General features: G+C 36.8%; 1 protein-coding gene and 2 long non-coding RNA genes across 3 annotated transcripts; all 3 read right to left on the bottom strand.

Annotated features, from left to right (window-relative positions):
- Window positions 1-937: 937 nt before the first annotated feature.
- Window positions 938-7,427, bottom strand: LOC139125552 (uncharacterized). Its single transcript, XR_011550271.1, has 3 exons — window positions 7,239-7,427; window positions 5,288-5,457; window positions 938-1,136 (listed from the first exon to the last, which is right to left on the bottom strand). It is a non-coding gene; the product is annotated as an uncharacterized lncRNA (long non-coding RNA).
- A 4,419-nt stretch (window positions 7,428-11,846) lies between these two features.
- LOC139128466 (zinc finger protein OZF-like) lies at window positions 11,847-13,039 on the bottom strand. Its single transcript, XM_070694241.1, has one exon. The coding sequence runs from the start codon at window positions 13,037-13,039 to the stop codon at window positions 12,041-12,043; it is 999 nt and encodes a 332-aa protein (XP_070550342.1). The 3' UTR covers window positions 11,847-12,040.
- Window positions 13,040-13,147: 108 nt separating this feature from the next.
- Window positions 13,148-16,020, bottom strand: LOC139125551 (uncharacterized). Its single transcript, XR_011550270.1, has 3 exons — window positions 15,827-16,020; window positions 13,850-13,966; window positions 13,148-13,339 (listed from the first exon to the last, which is right to left on the bottom strand). It is a non-coding gene; the product is annotated as an uncharacterized lncRNA (long non-coding RNA).
- Window positions 16,021-19,461: the final 3,441 nt, after the last annotated feature.

The following is a 19,461-nucleotide window of genomic DNA, read 5'->3' as shown; positions in this document are numbered from 1 at the left end:
CATTTGGAACTTTGGGAGAATTTGATCTTCATATTCAAAAGTGTTTGGTGCCCTATCGCTGAATATTGCAACTTTTACCCACAAAACAAGTGCATAGCTTACAGATAAAAGCATATGAGCTTAAGTTTGCAGATTAAACCGACGTTTGTTCAATATCCAATTATCCCAAATAAAGTACCCTCTTATTCCGAATATTTTCAAAAAAGACTGTTCGAAACATTAAATCAGTAGGATAATTTACAAGGGCAAATGTCTCTTTAAAGGTTCGAAATAAGAAGCCAAAAAGGTGTTAACATCTATGGTCATATATGCTACCTGGAAAACATACATACATACATACATACCCATACATACATACATACATACATACATACATACATACATACATACATACATACATACATACATACATACATACATACATACATACATACATACATATACATACATAGAAAACATACATACATACATACATACATACATACATACATACATACATACATACATACATACATACATACATACATACATACATACATACATACATACATACATACATACATACATACATACATACATACATACAGACACATACATACATACATACATACATACATACATACATACATACATACATACATACATACATACATACATACATACATACATACATACATACATACAGAGAGAAACATGTATGTGCATACGCATGCATACAACACAAATACACGATGGCACATGATGTACACACACCAAACATAACGCAAAGTTAGGTACTTGCGAGCGTTTAAGTAAACTCAGTCAATCAGTAGCGCTTTTCACCAAGACAAGACAATTCAATAATTTGTATACGAGACAAATGAACAAGCGATATTTTTCTCTTTTTCACTAAAGAACTTTCTATACTCAACTGCAAAGAGTTCCACACATACTCTTCTATCTTGACAAGGAAGAAGTACCGGTTTCGTTGTTGCATTGTCTTCGGCATCGATAAAATTTACAGAAACGTCATATCCGTCGATTCGTAATGTCTCAATGGCCATGTCTATGATATATTTTACAGTTTGCAATCATTAAGAACTTTTTATTGTTCGTCATCGACCTCCATTGTTCTGAATAAATTTTCCATTGAAGATCTGAAAGGACGAATATTTTCGTTAGATATAGATTTAAGAATACCAAATAGGTTCATAAGGACTGAAGGTTCAAATGACAGAGGAACCACATTATTGTGACAAATGGAAGCTCTTTGTACATCTGTGAATGGTAATTATAGTTATTGAATCGCCGTATAAGAATATATTTACAACTTTGTAATTTACCAGTGTTCTTTATTTGTTTGTTTTTTAGAGAGAAAGAGCATACTTATGTTTGAGTCACCCAATGAACTAATGAATCATTTAAATATGTTGTGTGCTGTCCCAATATTTAATCAAGTAGCAAAATGACGAGTTATGTTAGTCTTGTGAGTTATGGCAAGCATTTAAATATTGTTAAGCCATGATCCCTGTTGTCACAGAAGGAGTAAGGTTATATGCCCACTTGTTTGGGAAATGCCAACCGGGGTTGGGAAGTTCGAATTCAGAAGAGAGAGAATAATTACGACCTTATAACTTAAACCAGATATGAACTGAATATGCTCACGTGTTTTACAACAGGTTCATTAATAGTAGTACGCTTCACAGAACAATAAGATATATGTTATCACTAAATGAAGCGGATTTTTTTCAACTTCGCACAGTACTCTCAGAGTTTAATCACTAATTACAAAACTTTATTTAATATGCAAATGAGCTATTAATTAACTTCACACTGCTCAATGCTTCATTGGACAATTAGATATCAATCAGATCAACATTTGTAGCACGTTTTATTAAATTTAATGCAGTAATTTTAGAGTAATGTCACTAATTACAAAGTTCATTAAATATGCAAATAATCCATATATTAACTTGACACTATTCAATGATTCATTGCACAATTATTAAATATTTATCAAATCAATATCTGTAGCACGTTTCACAAAATTGGTAACGTAATTTCAGAGTTATATACCTAATAGCTACTTCCCGCATTTCAACTTCGCCTTTTCCAACCACTTAGGGGACCCCTTAGTTCAGACCTTTTTTTCCGTCTTAGGAGTCCCTTCACCATGAACTTGCTCATTCGACCCTCCACTTCAACTGGTACAGTTCCACTCTCCGCACCCAGGTCAGTTTCATTCCATTGTACCTTTGTTTCAACCACCATTCTAGTTTCAAAAGGCTTATTGATCTTTAATTTTTAGTCATAGCGCTTTTCACTGCTTTTTATCACTACTGATTTTTAATTTCGTTCCTTACAACTATAGTTGTGCTGTTTTCACTCACTGTAATTCCAGTTTTCACAAGTATTGTAATTCTCATTTATTTCGTTTTTACTCTCAGTTTACTTTTTATCAGCCCGATTTTTACTTCTGTTTGTGCTCATTTTTATTTGTCAGCTTTTGCCCTGAAGAAGGCAACTTGTGTGTTGCCGAAACGTCGGTATTTTAAATAAAGATCATTAGAAGACAAGGAGTACTGCTTGAACTGCCTTCTTTATGAATTTATCTATAATAACAAAGTTTATTAAATATGCAAATGAACCCTTAATTAACTTTACACTACTAAATGCTTTACAACACAGTTAGATATCTGTCAGATCAGTATATGCAGCAGTTTTCATCACATTTGATGCAGTTATTTCTGAGTTATATGACTACTTATAAAACTTCATGAAATATGCAAATGAGCTAATTATTAACTTGACACTGTTCAATGCTTCTCAGTACAATTGGATATTTATCAGATCAACATCTGCAGTAAGTTTCATCAAATTTAACGCTGTAAGTTTGGAGTAATATCACTAATTACAAATTTCATTAAATATGCAAATAACCCTTAATTAACTCAACACAAGTAAATGCTCTACACCACAATTAGATATCTGTCGGATCAGTATCTGCAGCAGATTTCATAACATTTGGTGCAGTTATTTCGGAGTTATATCACTAATTACAAAACTTCATAAAATATGCAAATGACCTATTTGTTAACTTGACACTGCCAAATGCTTCTCAGTACAATTAGATATTTATCAAAAACGATATCTGTACCCATTTTGAAAGACTTGGGTGCCGTAATTCAGAGTTATATACCTAATTACAAAGATCATAAACTATGCAAATGAACCCTTAATTAATTTCACACTACTGAATGCTTTACACTACAGTTAGATATCAGTCGGATCAGTATCTGCAGCAGATTTCATCACATTTGGTGAAGTTATATCGGAGTTATATGACTAATTACAAAACTTCATAAAATATGCAAATGACCTATTTATTAACTTGACACTGTCCAATGCTTCTAAGTATAATTAGATATATATCAGATCAATATTTGTTGCACGTATCATCAAGTTTGGTGCAGGAATTTCAGAGTTATCTCACTAATAACAAAAGTTCATTAAATATGCAAATGAGAAGGTAATTGACATGACACTCACAGTATCATCATAATGTTCTGAGATTGTCATCTGTGAAAAGTTTCATGAAATTTTGTGCAGTATTTCTTGATATATGTCTACACTGTCATTACCGTCTCCATAGGGAAACCATTGTAGGGAAAAAAACGATATTGCATAACTTCATTAATATGCAAGCCACACTAACCAAAATCTAATCAGTTCTTGCAAGTAGCATATGGTACCTGTGTACCATATCTGACTTGAATCCGTTCAGGCGTTTTTGAGTTATCGTGTAAACAGACAGACAGACAGACACACACACACACACACACACACACACACACAACACACACACACACACGGACAGACAGACAGACATCGCTATGACATTAGCCCACGTGTTTACACATGTGAGCTAAAAATGGTTGCAATTTGATCCAATGGAGACATACAAATTATTAATTAAGACGGCACTGGGAGATTTATTTGATTATCGGTGTGATGGTTTATAGAATGTTAATATTTTAATGTCATAAGACTTCACGTACTCTTCAATCTGGGGCGGGATGTCGCTTATTGTTGTTGAAATGCTTCGAGCTTCTTTATTGGCGACATCTTCTTGATACCTAACTGTTCAGACCTATCAGTCACTGAAGAGAATCTAGCCTGGGAGCTGTAGTTACACGTCTCCCTTAAATATTTAAGTATGCTGGCCTCGTTTTCCACCATTCTTACCGAAGACGGAATCAACAGCGTCATTAAACATGGTATGGACAAAACTTGAACCCTGAGATTTATGATACAGGCAGTACTTGCAAACGCGTTTCGCATTATGGCGTTGTATTAAGGTATTGTTTGCTATGCGCATTGTTCTCTTTATAACATAACAACAGGGTCAAATGTGCATTAGTAATGTGATAAGGAGAGGCGATATCATAAATGCAAATGCTACATTTCGTCAGCGACTTTCTGACATTGGGACTCTCTCGTTGGATACAAAAGAATGCCATTGGCTGGTCTCATTGAGTATGTCAACAAACTGAAACTTACCACTTCTGCCTTCTATATTTTCAGCAATTAATATAAAAAACACAAACAAGCAATGACGTATTTAACGATATATCCATAACCTTCATTTCTCTCCACTACATTAAGAATAAGAAAAGTGACACCATAAAGTGATTACAAATAAAGCGATCTAAGTGCAACTGGCATGATAATTGTATACCTGTCGACAATTCGATCGCGGCTTTACGACGTACCTATCTATCTACTTAAGCCTGGGAGCTAAAGTCACACGTCTCCCGTACCTAAAAATAACAAAGTGACTGTAAATTTTGCGGTTTAATTTGCATTTCGGATGATTCGGCAACAGCGTGTCTAAAGACCACCCTCCCAATTTATACCAAACTCACTAAATAAAGCCAATTTACTGGATCAGGTGTGTACTCAAGTCATGCGATATATGGCCGCTGAAAATCTAGTAGGACAATGGCATTATGTTCTTGTCGACAAAGCAGAGCAAGTATTACTGGTGCAAACTCTTTACAAATTATTTATGTAAGGACGCTGACTGAATTATCGTAGTACCGTGGGAGCTTGTCCGAATAAATTAGAACAAAAGGTCCTTTAAAAATCCGAGAGAATACAATACGTAATTCTGACTAACGCGATCAAATTAATTCTAACCAGGCGATAATATTTCGCTTGCTGTTGCCAAGGTCCTGATATGACTAGTCAGGTTATAACGTAACAGATATGCTATGTGCACTAATCGAAAACAATTATATATACTTACATTTTACTGTACAAGCACTATTTTACAAATGAGCTGTTTTATAATCCGATAGTCGCACTGGTAACAGGGGATAACCTATCCCAACAAAATTGTGCAGGGTGACGGGAGGATCCTTAAAACGATATCTGTACACTGACGACTTAGTGCTCACCTGTTTCTGCGTAGCGTATCTGCGACAAATGAACCGATATATCGTTACTCAATCCCTCGGATGTCTACATCGTAAATTAGTCGCCAATTATTTACAAACATTGTTCCTTATTTAACTTAGTACAGAATGCAATCGTGATTAGTTGGTTTTACAAATGACATCCAGTTAATATTTGAAAGATTAAACAACGAAAGAAACTACCACCACATATAGTTTAGTATCATATTTTTAATGGGAGTAATTTAGCAAAGTATTAATTATGACAGCACACTTCACTACATAAACATGAGATCCCGATTAACCCTTGCAACCTATTAACGATATTTTACGGGCGACGGCATTAAACAAAGGGGGAACAGAGCCCTATAAAAATGATGTGAGATATTTCGCATTTATATTTGTAATTCGCAAGCGTACAATACTGAAATGTACGTTCACAGTACATGATATCAAAATACTTTATTGTTAAGCACTGAGATATATTGTTACAAAAATTCAATAAAAGCTATGTCTTCCCTATTTCGTTAAATAACAATTTTTTGCTGTATTGCAAGATATCAACGAGTATTTCCTCGGCATTTCTCATGATAATAATGAGTGAATGGTTTAAGTTTAAGCATTTTTCATACTTGTATTGCATAGTTAATAATATTAGAGTACACACTTGCCCATTGCTGATGCCATGCCTATGCCTAGAGCAATCACGTTGATGACTATTCCTAATTTCTTAGAGAAGAAATGTACGAGTAGTTGATTATCCCCGGAGGAGAACTTACTAATTACACATTTTTGAATATATCTGCGTAGCTCAATGTTGGCAATACTCACTTACTAATGTAGGTCGGTAACTCACTATTATTGTGCAATAAGTAATCAGAATGAAGCATGTCACAATCACCCATAGGAGATGGATAATAAGACGTTCCATCCGTATCGTAAATCAACGACCAAACGTGTATGTCCATAAGCAGTCTAATCACCCACCAGCTTTTTTTAAACAATACCTGACGCAATAAACATACGCATCTCAACAATATCCATTTATAAGGCATCTTGTTAAATACAAAGCTCATAACAACACAGGGGTAAAGCCAAGCGGGTACACAGATCGAATTGAGCATGTCAAGAACAACCAATCAGGGAGGAGAATCAATATTAGGAAACGTCACATCACGTGATTCGACCAACTTTCAGCAGGAACGTGGGAACCTAATAACGGCAAGAAATTTCTTCAACTTGTTGACAAACACTTTCCAAAGGGATCTAAACTTCACAAGATCTTCAATAGGAAAAACAGTCAAAGTGAGTTATAGCTGTATGAACAATATGGCAAGTAGATCAAATCGAGTAGCAAAAGGGTTATCACAGGAGATAAGTGTAAGGACCAACCAGCTGATTGTTATTGCCGGGTCACGTGATGAGAGAACGGCGATATCAGATATTCAAATAAGAAATTTTGTCAGCGTGTTTCTGACATTTTTACTTTGTTTTGGATACAAAAGAATGCTAATTCGATTGTCTCATAGAAATATATCAACAAACTGTAACTAAATATAGAATTTATGTGTATTACAGTGATTTTTTCCTCTGGTCACTTCTGCATTCTGTATTTTCAACATTTACTATAAAAACTATAAATTAGCTGACAACTGTACCAAAAAAAATATAAAAAAATATATATCTGACTACAGGATCGAATGTCGCTTGCCGTTCCTAAGGTCTTGATATCATATACGCCTCGTCAGAATACCATGTAACAAAAATACGCTATGTGCACTGATCGAAAATAATTATACTTACGTTTTACTGAAGGAGCACTATTATACAAATGAGTTGTTTTAAGATCCGATAGTCGTATTGGTGACAGGGGATAACCCAGCCCGCCAAAACTGTGCAGAGGGACGGGAAGATCATGGAAGCGATGTCTGTACACCGAAGACTGAGAGCTGCGTGGGGTATCTGCGACAAATGAACCTTTGTATCGGTATACAATCCCTCGAATGTCAAAATCGTAAAATATTCGCCTAATATTGACAAATGTTGTTCCTCATTTAACTTAGTACAGAATGACTTTGTGATTAGTTTGTTTTACACGTCACCCAGTTAATATTTGAAAGATTAAATAGTGAAAGAATCTACCGCCACATTTAATTTAGTCTCATAGTTTTAATGGGAGTAATTAGACATAGTAGTAATCATGACAACAAAATTCACTGTATGAATGTGAGATCCCGATTGACCTTGTAACTTATTAACGATAATGTACTGGCGACAGCATTAACCAAAGAGAAAAAAATATGTGCGGATGCTTCGCATTTACGTTTGCAAACGTAAGCTACGATCAAAGATTACAGTTTGGTATTTAATTTCAACACAATTCACTATATGAACATAAGATCCCGATTGACCCTAGGCCTTGTAACCTATTAATGTACAGTGTTAAATAAAACAAAATGACAAATATAGCAACAAAATACAGCGTGCAAATTTAGTAATCTGATAATAAAGAACATTGTGTATCCAAATGTGATGTAGATTCACTGGCTCAAGGTGTCTAAATGTTCTACACTTTATCACATGAACTGGCCCGAATTCCCACCTGTGTGACGTAGAACAGGACGGATAAGAAATCCGAATTACCCCTGTTGTACGTCATCAACCGGAACTTTTTTCTTTCATGGTACCGTTCATACATGCAGGCGTCGCGACACGAACAGATTTGTTGTGATCGATGCCGTGCTAGCTCGAACGTTATTTTTACAAAAAGGTGACCCGATAAATCCAGACATGGAAACATAGAAGGCATATTTGTCAAACGAAATTTCAAGTCGCTAAAACAATAGCTTTTCCCGAGAATCGAATGGAGATACCGACGATCGTTATTTTAATGGCTCAGTAACGTGTCGGCTCCAGTCGAGTCGTGTGGACGTCGTACCTGGCGATCCCGGTTTGCGATAAAACCGAAAACCTACACCTCAAACTGAATAAATGAGTATAGTATAATCTTCGGGAAAGCGACATAGGAGGCACAAGCCTAAAGTCATTCGACAATCAACGATCAATTTCCTTAATCACACAAAAACTCCTTAAAGTCTCGCTCGGAATCAAACTTGCAGCGCGGCATAATGCTGTAGCGAAGACATAAGCTGTCGAGCTGTGTGCAGCGCTGTGGAATCCCATGTACTTCGAAAGTTGACTCAGACAACACTCAAAACAGAGTTTCCGTCGACAAAATTAGGATGTATCCATGGACGAGATATGTGTCAATGCAAACATCAAAGTTCGTAAGACGAAAACATTGATGACCGAGATCGGGATTGACGAGTTGCCGGACGAGTTGACACCGGCAGAGACCGGTGACGGCAACGTTGTGGGCACAGACATGCAATGAGTGTGTCATCGAACGGAATCTTTCGCGCTCGCAAAAGTCGTAAACTTGTGTGATATTTTGAAAGCCACGGCATCTCTGAGAATGAGAATTACTGTTTCGATCGTGTCGTCTCATTTACTTCATAAATATAATTGTAAATATTCTAAGTAACTCTGAATACTATGATTATCCGTCGCTAGCACCGTGAAAGCTATGTCCGCCGATGGCCAACTTGCCTTGGCATCGGTACAGCGCGAGACAATGATTGACACGTTCACGTGACCGAATCCGTATGTCTGGTTGGTGGAGATACCATTTGATGTATCAAATTTCAGCTTGATGGAATTTATGAATGAAAGTATCTCCTGGGTGACGGGCCGCTTTACTCTTTAAATGAAAGTAATCCGCGTAAGTAAAACACAAATCGCGACGAAATTCATGCAATTTGTTACGATAATTTTGATCCATCTACGTCAAAAGAAAAATAAGAAGACTGTTCATGTGATAAATATATAATCCCATGGTATTTTTCTCTGTTTGACGTCATCGTATACGAGTGTTTTTCGCGGAGCCGCACAACTTCTCGCCTTCGGCTCGAAGTTGTACGGCTCCGCGAAAAACACTCGTATACGATGACGTCAAACAGAGAAAAATACCATGGGATTATATATAAAAATATATAGCGTTGTAATCATAATTTTGTATCGAGAAGCATAGATTGGGAAAATCCTAGCTGCATTTTATCTTATGAGAATATCGCCTGTGTCTTTACAAGCGACTCTTTATCCGACATACCATTGTTTCCTCATCGAGCTGACCTTGACAATTTGACAGCTTAATTATGATATAAGCAGCAATATGACAAAACCCCATGGCCTTGGAGGGCGCTCTGTGGCGTTCCGAAACTATTTTCCGAGGGATACGGTGTATTTTGCCGCCAGTACTTTTCGGAGCGAAGCGAGGAAAAGTACAGGCAGAATACACCATACACCATGTAAATCTTTAAAATGCGCATTGATATATCGTCAATGAACTTACATCAGCTGTGAGCTCACTGATTGGCTATGGGAAATTCCTATCATTCATATGCACATATTTTGATGGAGCGTGCCTAGTTCACTCTATCACGGTTTGAACTGGTGCTGTATTTCCATCTCGACTCAGACAACAAAAACAAACACAAACAAACACGTTTCAGGACAGAAATCTGAAATACTTTTAATACATGTGAACAAAATTGGCATAACAGAGTAACAAGATCAACTGTGATACAAATTCGAATGACTAAAACTTCAAAATTGAACGCAAAATTGAGTCTTAGATCTTAGAATCAGAGTCTGAGTACGGTACGGCTGAACTGCATGCATGCAGCGGTTGGAAGACGGGCGGTGCAAGGACAGCATCTGGCGAAGAAAGACGCGGTGAAGAGTTGTTTCCTGTGGCCGTGATGTTGAATGTCAAGTTGAACACTCCTCCGTAATTCCAGTAGTGAAGAATAGCCAGGGTAACTTGATTTGAACTTGCTGGCAACATCATTGCTAGGATTAGTACTGACCGCCGCGTTGTTTCACTATTCCGATCTGTGGCTATTTGGGGGGGGGGGGGGTGATGTGGGGATCAATCGCTCGCGTTGCTGGCCTCAGATATTTGTCTGTTCCATGGCCCTCACTGGTACACACTATTGCTTGTCGATGTGCTCCGTCGCTTGTTGTAATATTTTTTGGGTTTTTTTTGCAATCCGGCGCAAGCGTTGACGTCTTTAATCGAAACAATAAATCTTGCATATGTGGACGGATTTACCGTAGATTTCGCCGGTATTGCTCCAATCATAGGCACAGTTTTGTTCCATCCTTGCCGAGATATAAGTTTCACTTCGATAATAAATCCTGATTCCAAATGTTCCAAATAAAAACAGTTCTGCCAATCGTAATACTTATTTTCCTCCACAGATATACAATCCGCTTCAATATTTAATGTTGTTCAGGAGCAGTCGACAATATTTACAAGTAGAAAGTAGTACTGGATAATAACTAATTTGCATACTTTAGCTTGAAATAGTTTCTTAACCATAGTTTTCTATGTAATGGCACGTGACCTATTTTCGTAATGCTTTGCGGTTGGCAGAACACGGAAATATTTTGCTGAAAGTGAGCAGTGAGTAAAACATTTAAAAAGCAGTGATAATTAGATCAATCAAAGCTAAAATACTTAGAAATGTGTCACAGTTTTGTAGGAAAAGCAAAAATATAGAAGGACTATATTATCTCTGTCTGTGAAAATACCAACTTTATTTCGCCGCCAGCAGATTGGTAATCTGTGTTACATATGTAATAATATTTGATATTAAACTTCGAGATGTAACTTACATATATAAATTTACCCATCTCATATCAATTCTTTATAATATACACAGACATGACTCCTTAATATTTAAAATCATTCATTTGATTATGAAAAAGTATCATTTTAACACATATTCCATGTTGCCACAACACTCTTCAGTGTAATTAGGGTGTATATCCAATATATGGCGATATACAGCAAAATAGTTTTTGTAAGTCTTTTGTTGAAACATCAGCAAAACGCGAAGAGGCTGAACGTTGCATTAAAATATATGTGCACGTAATATAGTGGACAAGTGGTATGACAGTTTGTCGCGTACGTCCAACGCTTGTTTGAAGTTATATAATAGTATCCTTTATGTCTTGTTTATCAACGCATTTTGTGTGCATATAAAGAGGACGATGTACATGACATTAGAAAAACGGTTTACATAAACAAAAGACTTTGTCATGTATCTGACGAAGCATACATGATTTCTTACAAATATGATACAACTTGTAAGCGGTATTGGCTTTATAAGCTTTCAAAAGGTTTCTTACGGGACAACGAACAAATCGTTGAGACTCACAAAGATCGAGTAATCATATATTTGTCGTCACATACATTGATCCAATTAATGGTATACTGCCAGCGTGCACTGCGGGCCAGGCCAGTTTCTTTCTTTTTATTAAATATAAACATGTATCCGAGTCTTCAGAAAGGAAGTAAAGGCTATAAAGGAAAAGTCTCAATACAGATACATTATCCCCATTTTCGAAATTCCTGTCATCAATTACACTTTGAAGAAATATGATCTATCGTTTGTGAAGACCATTTAAGATCTTTTAGGATCCTTTGACATGATAACGAAGCACTTAACTTTTACAACTCCGGCAAAGTTAGTTACATGTCACATACGTTGATGATTCGTCGCCTTTGTACTACTTTTTGGTTTCTTTTGAAAGGGTGAGGAGATACGATCCCAGGTTGCCTTTCTACTTGTCCGCATACCTGCTGCTGTCGCATCGGCAGGGAGTTTCCGTCGACAGGTGTTCGCCCTCTGATGTCTTTTCAGGCTACTATTCTCGGTAAGCTTTTTCACAAGTACAAAGCAAGACTGACGTTTCTCCTTTGAGTGGATTCGTATATGTTTGCGAAGGTTACCGACGTTAGTGGATGTTTGTTCTCCGATTCCACACTTATTTGGTCGTTCATTTAAACGGATCCTCTGATGCTGTTTCAGGTTCGAACTCTGTTTGAATTTCTTACCACAGTTCTTACAAGAGTACAAATATTCTTGTGAGTGGATCCGAAGATGGACGTCTAGGTTATTTTGACGCTTGAAGGATTTGCCACAGTTATGGCACAGGTATGGCTTTTCGTTTGAATGAACTTTGTAGTGTTTGTTCAAGTTACCCGGATCTGAGAAACGTTTGCCGCAGTAGTTACATTTGTGTGGTTTTTCTTTTGTGTGGAGAAGGCGATGGCGCTGTAGGTTGTCTCTGCGAGAAAATCGTCTGCCGCAAACTTTACAGGCATACGGCTGTATTTTCGAATGAGTCATGAGATGGGTGGTCAGGTTGCTGGATTGAGTGAATGTCTTACCGCACTGATTGCATGAGTATGGTCGCGTCTGTGTGTGTATTCGGTGATGAATTTGTAGGTGGTTCTTTCGTTTAAATGTCTTGCTGCACTCCGTGCATTTTAAATGGTTGCGTATCTTCGAGCATTTTGTTGGCGTGGCTTCATATTGAGAACTTAGACCGCGTTTGGTAAGTTTGTGTGAGGTTCTTTTCGACGGATTCAGGAAATGTAGCTTCTGTGTGTTATTCTGCTGCAAGGAGTTGCAACTCTTCTTGATTTTACATTCGAGTTCCTTGGATCTTACCCCGACGCGTCTTAGTATCATGCTTTGACGTTCATGTATTAGTTTTCTGCTTACGATTAGTGTCTGCAACTCTTGCTTTCAACCGAGTGGAGACCCTTACACCCTTCTTACTGTGAAGTGTTCCTTTATTCTTTTTATTTCCTTGTTCTATTATTTGTTCGCGAAAATGATATTGCGGTTCGTTGGACTTCCTATTTTTGTTATTTTTGAAAGTTGCCATTCCCTCATGGACGCCATTGTTTTTGTTGCCTTCTGGGAAATCCGAGAGGCATATTGATATGTGACCGAAGTATGCAAAGGTATCCATAACAACTTGAACATCTATGTAAAGAAAAGAGAACACATATTTTGCAATTGAAAGTTTGCAACGCATACCTACTTTTGGTAGCCATTAATTTACTTTGGAGATATGAAGTTTGAGCATGTTAGTTTTATACATAATTTACACTATTTTAAATACGTAGAAGTTATGCCTGCATATTACACTTTTATTTCAAACAAATGTCAGGACACTATGACAAATTCAAAAATAGAGGCACCGGTGTTTCTTCTTTCGACATGCACGATAATGCAAGTCAGAACCTGCGATCGAAGGATTTGTGGGGAGTTTTTCATGAGATGTCAAGGATATTGCACTGCTCTCACTCCGACAAAATAAAGTAGAAATATCTTAACCTATGGGATTGTAGCTTTTAGACTTATTTCATGGCGTTGTCAATTAGCTTTAGTAAAGCTAAACGCTGTAATTAATAGTATAGTAGTGATTCGTTTAACCATGCCTTCATGCAAAAACAAAGAGAACTGGCAGAAATGTTCAACTTTAGTTCTTACCATTTTTTGAGTAAGTGCCCCTTTCACACCTTTGGCTGATTTTGGAGATCGATTCAGCATAGCGACTACCAAGAGTAACCATTATCTTTTCTTCACTCTCGGAGGTATTGTCCTTTTCTGAAAATTGACAGTATATTCTGTACCAGGTTAGAATTTGCTAAAGTGAATGTTAAATTGGCAGATTGTAAAGTGCAATGTATCCAACTTGTTCAATTAAACTTGAACTGTTCATGTAATATCAATGTCCACAAGTAAGAAATAACCGATTATATACAACTTGATGCTGATGAGTTCTAACTTCCCAAAACGAGAAACAAATACAGAGCATGAAAGATTTGAATTTACTTACCCGAAAAGTACCAGAATGTATTGCCAGGAAAGACAAACACTATATTTACTCTCGTGACTAAAATGTTCTTTATTTAATGCTGCTCGTCAATGGTTTTCACAACCATTTACTTTTTAACAACATTTTGGAAAATGGAGGCATTCGATCGTGTCCTTTAATAAGAAACGTACAGGGATAATGTGGTATTTTGTTTGTTTCAGAGGCCACTACAAGTACTTTTTGCATTAGCATGTTAATTTAGATAGGTCTCCTTGTTGTAAAGAACCATCTTTCATCATACACAGTGACTACAGAAGATCGAGCGTTATGATAATTTCAGTGACTCATCAGTCATCAGTCGTCAACGGGAATATAAGTTGTAGAATGTTCCGAGTATGATATTGAGAATAAACCGGGCGGTGCTCAAATTCAAAAAAAATTATAATAAATAATATATAATCGCAATCATACCAATCCATAATCCAATGTCTTTGGGTCAGAATTCGTAAGACAATGGTATAAACATAGACACAAAACAGCACAGAACAGATAGTAAATAGACGGTACACAAACAAAGTCATATTCATGAAAGAAAGATATATGGACCTCTGGCCAGAAGACCAAGAAGTGATGTCAGGTTTTTCGAAAATAGTAAGCGCATCCTGCCCCACATGTGGCACCCGCCATATATCAATCTGTAAGCCAGATAGGTAGTGGTCACTAACTAAGCCCAATGTCACCGATGCCATCAGCAATCATTTGTCGAAGGGAGATGTTGTATTTATCTACCAGCTTGCGATACCTGCCAAAAAAGCGTTTGAATGTAGAGACAAGTCTTGCTCTGGTGTAACCTTGATTTAACAGTTTGTAAGAGAGATGGCCATGTCTCTCTACAAAATCACCATATGAACTGCATGCTCTAGCATATCGAATAAGCTGGGAAATGTATACCCCATAAGCTGGTGAGAGTGGAATATTACTTATGAGGTGTGGAAAATTGATTATACTGAAGTGGAAATCATCTCTCTTGTCATATAGCCTAGTAGAAAGGTGACCATTAGAGTCAAATTCAAGTAAAATGTCCAGATATGAAGCAGAAGAGGTCGTGTCTGTAGTTTCTTTAATCTCCAAGTCTGGAGGATAAATCATGGCGAGGTATTTACTTAATTCAGAGTTATTCATTGAAATAACATCGTCTATGTATCTATATGTTAGATAATAATATTATAATATTATAATACTATAATATTATAATGTTATAATATTCTGAAAGTTTATAGGATGGAAACTCATTGCAAAGCTGTGATCGTTAATAAGCCCTACAGATAGCATCTTTCAGTTGCAAGGGTACCAAATAAGCTTCATCGAGTTCTATATATGGCGCATTCGGGTGATAAAAAGATGTTAATGTTGATTTATGTTCGGCAATAGGCAGGGAAAATCAAATCTCCGTGAAATACATGTCCCGTGCTCAGCATGGTACTTAACATAACAGAACAGAAAATAACATTACAGAACAGAACAGAACAGAACAGAACAGAACAGGTATAAACCAACTCTCACAGGAATCCATATTTTCCTTCTGAAACTTTGACACATTCCACAAGCCATAAAATGCAATTTTGACGAGGTGACTCATGCTGACATACCTACTCTACTCCGACTGAGCAGAAATGGCGATTGCGCCCAAGCGTCATCTCCGGGGTCGAGAAGTTCGACAAAAGCGTTAATTCCGTCGATTCTTAATGACTCAACGGTCATTCTATGTTAACTGCCAGTTTGCAAGTGGAGCGTTGATACTTTTGTTCGTCTTCGACTCCTGTTGTCATGCACCGAATTTCGAATAATGATCTAAAATATACAAGTTATGCAATTGTTATTTGTAGTTTTCAGAAATGTACCGTGAGTGGCGATTGACTGTATTTGCCAAAACATGTACGTGCCTCTACAAAAACAACGTTCATAAAATAAAAATTAACACTCTGATAATAAAAGTTAATCGGAGTGTTAAATTTTATGGTATCCTATCGTTGGGAAATTCCTATTTGTTCGCTATTTTTTTATTTAAGAGGTCGAAAATGACATTATATGCGATATAGCGTAAGTAATTAATTCGTCATCGAAAGCTCGACCTTTTGACTTCATAGTTGGATACAAAGAATGCTATTAGCTTGGCTCATAATGTAATGTTGACGTACGAAGAAATTAAACTGATAAACATGATGTGAGTTACAGGTATTGTAATCTTCTGTCAACTTTTCCTTTCCTTAAATTTAAATCCGCCATAAAAGTGAGGCGCAACTACATTATTGTGTTCATGATGAGCGAGAACAGCAGTTTTGGTTGTGTGCAATCTCTACAAAAAAATCACGTATCACAAAGTGCTTCACTAGTTACCCTTACACGTTATCTTGTTCGCTTAAATTAAGATGGGAATCCTGGAAAAATGCCACACTGTAGTCCGGACTATGAGTACAAGTGTCGCTTGCCAGTCTGAAAGAAAATCATTGCCTCACGCACGCCCTATCTGCTTATCACGTGATAACGAATTTACCCACTTATCGGATGTAACGAAATGTAAGCAGACTTGGTGCCGATGTTTATAATATTATCAATGGGATCTAGCCAACTACAATTATCTGATGGCCGGGAAGACACCAAAATTATACATGTACGAACATACCTGTTTCTTTCTGGCGTATCTGCAATTAATAGTCCTTTACGTCGTTGCAAAATCCCTACTATGTCTATATCATAAAGTAGAAGTGATATATTGGCGCACGTCACTTTAACTATTCCTTTTAGAATTCGTTAATGTGGGTAGTTTGTTTTACATATGTCACATTGTTAATCTTTTAGTGAACAAACAGGAAATAAATTACTTTCACATTTGCATTTGGTAGTATTTTTAGTTCCTATGTACATGCATGGGAGCATAGGCACAGAAAACAGAAACAGAAAACAGAAATAACGAAACTTCCTTTGTACTGGTTAGGTTGTAATAAATTAACTTTGTTTGACCAGCAGTCGCCGAAAAGACAACTCTGTATGCGTACTTGATCCAATTACCTACCACAATGACGTAATATTCGTCTGTACGTTGTGTTCAGAAGCGTTCATGTTACATGATAAGAATCTGTTCAGCCTACGTTGTTTGTGCAACGGAAAGTGTCTTGAATATCCATGATCGCACTAATGGCGAAAAGATTTATGACGTCTTTTATGCAAGGACGAGGGCAACTTTCAAGATTCACGGAAGATCACGGAATGAAAACAACTTGTGATGTGTTCCAACGTTAAATCAGGTAACGCAGTGGTTATTGTTTCGGATTTGTATTCTTAAATCTGTCTCTTTACAACAACATACTGACTCCCTGTAAACTTTCACATGCATCAAATATTGCTACTAAGAAGAAAACATAGTTTTAAAACAAATTTTGTGGACACCTTTTAACAGTATACTTTTACGTAATTTTTCCTTATAATTCGATAACGATATTGCCTAACGCCGCATGCAGGACTTGTCTAAAGGCGAACCGCACATTGTGCTGTAGATCGAGTCCAGTTTCATTTGATCTCCCTGCAAAGCGGCTTTCTCAGGCAGATCCCTTTTCTCGAGGTTCTATGATTGACGTTACTGCAATGCCGATTTCTGTCTATCTGTATGACTGTTCTAGCGATATCTCAAGAACGGCTGATTGTTTTAGCCGGGACTTGATAGACAGATGCAGCTTGAACCGTGCGATAATTAAACTATGTATGATCATTTTATTGCTTTATCTCAGCTGTAGCAAAAAGTTTATCGAGAACCACCTGGTGGATGTTTGAGGGCGTTAGACCTATCATCATGTTGTGCTCTCGTAAATCTCACCTGGCTTTTCGTATGAGGTGTTAGCTGACAGCTGGGATGAAAGAATGCACGATAAACACTTCGAACACAAAACAATCCCTACAATCCAAATATTATTAAAATGTTTATTACGTTCCGTGGAATTCTCCAAATGTATATTAAAAGTAAAATTCCAAGATTACAAAAATTACAGAATATACATCTCCCTAGCAACCAGACAAACCTGTAAAGGAGCACAAAATCACTATCATAGTGACGTCATTGACTTATTTGAAGTGAAATCTGGAGAGAACCGTGGAAAGCCGTCATCGGGACTTGTTAGAACAGTCTGAACCGGATTAACAAGGTTATGAGAACCAAGGAGAAGACAGTTTGCTCGTATATCACAAAGCTGAACGTGTAAACATTACATGTACACACACTTGGAGACAATGCCGCTTTAATTCTTAACACTGAAATGCTTCCCCAAACTAATGTTTGTTAGCCAATGTTTGTTTGTCTGCCATCGGATGCGATAGGTTTCGCATTCGAGGGGAGTCAAAGGTAAATTCAATACATGGTGGAGAATCCGGGTACCTCTCAAAGAGCAAAAACGAACTCGCGAGCAAATTACCGACCAACGAATACAATAAAAAACAATAGTGATAAATAGTGGAACAACCCGGGTACAGAGCAAACTGCACAAAGACGAAGAGCAAGTATTAGACCGACCAATATGGCAAGCCACAGTCTGGAGACATTGTTGATAACTTTCATGTAAAAACTTAAAAATTCGGTGAAAGTACATATTTTATTTCAACTACATTTTGTTGATCAAATCATAACTTATGTTAGACCCTAATTATGATGAAATTATGTACTCCAATTTTAGACTAAGTCATTGAAACACCCACCCAAGTATTAGCTAGTGGTCGCACCCCTTATAAAGCATAAAAAAATAATTATATAATTTCAAGGGTCTCAACTCGTCATCAAAAACATTGAATGAAAGTACTAAAATATCTGTTAAAACACATATTACTAATTTCGATTATTTTTCGCTCAATTTGAAATGGGAAGTTTTAATTGAATCTGCGAACTTAATTTAATGAATTGAGTACTAGAAATGGCCAAAAATCGAGACTATGGCCTGGTATTTGATCGGTAGACATGTATAGTGATATAAAGGATAAAATAAGGGTGCGTATTAATTAATCAGAGTCAAGTATGTCCGGTACTATAAATTTGCAAATCAGAAAATTCGTTCTAAAATGTTAAAATAAAACTAGTTTTAAGCAAATATCAACGGATACTTGAATAACTTTAACTAAATAGGGTGGCGTACATGTAGTTTTTAACATGCATACATATCGGTTCACATATAAACGTAATGGTAGTAGTATATACACAAATCCAATCGCATAACTGAGCGTGCAAGTGTGCGTAAAGACTGAC

This window comes from Ptychodera flava, chromosome 3 (genome assembly GCF_041260155.1).
Source record: "Ptychodera flava strain L36383 chromosome 3, AS_Pfla_20210202, whole genome shotgun sequence".
NCBI classification, from domain to species: Eukaryota; Metazoa; Hemichordata; class Enteropneusta; family Ptychoderidae; genus Ptychodera; species Ptychodera flava.
The sequence above is the reverse complement of the archived record's forward strand: the minus strand, read 5'-3'. Positions and strand labels throughout refer to the sequence as shown.

Coding starts and splice junctions, on each gene's coding strand:
- LOC139128466 (XM_070694241.1), bottom strand. CDS start 13,039: ATGATACTAAGACGCGTCGGGGTAAGATCCAAGGAACTCGAATGTAAA.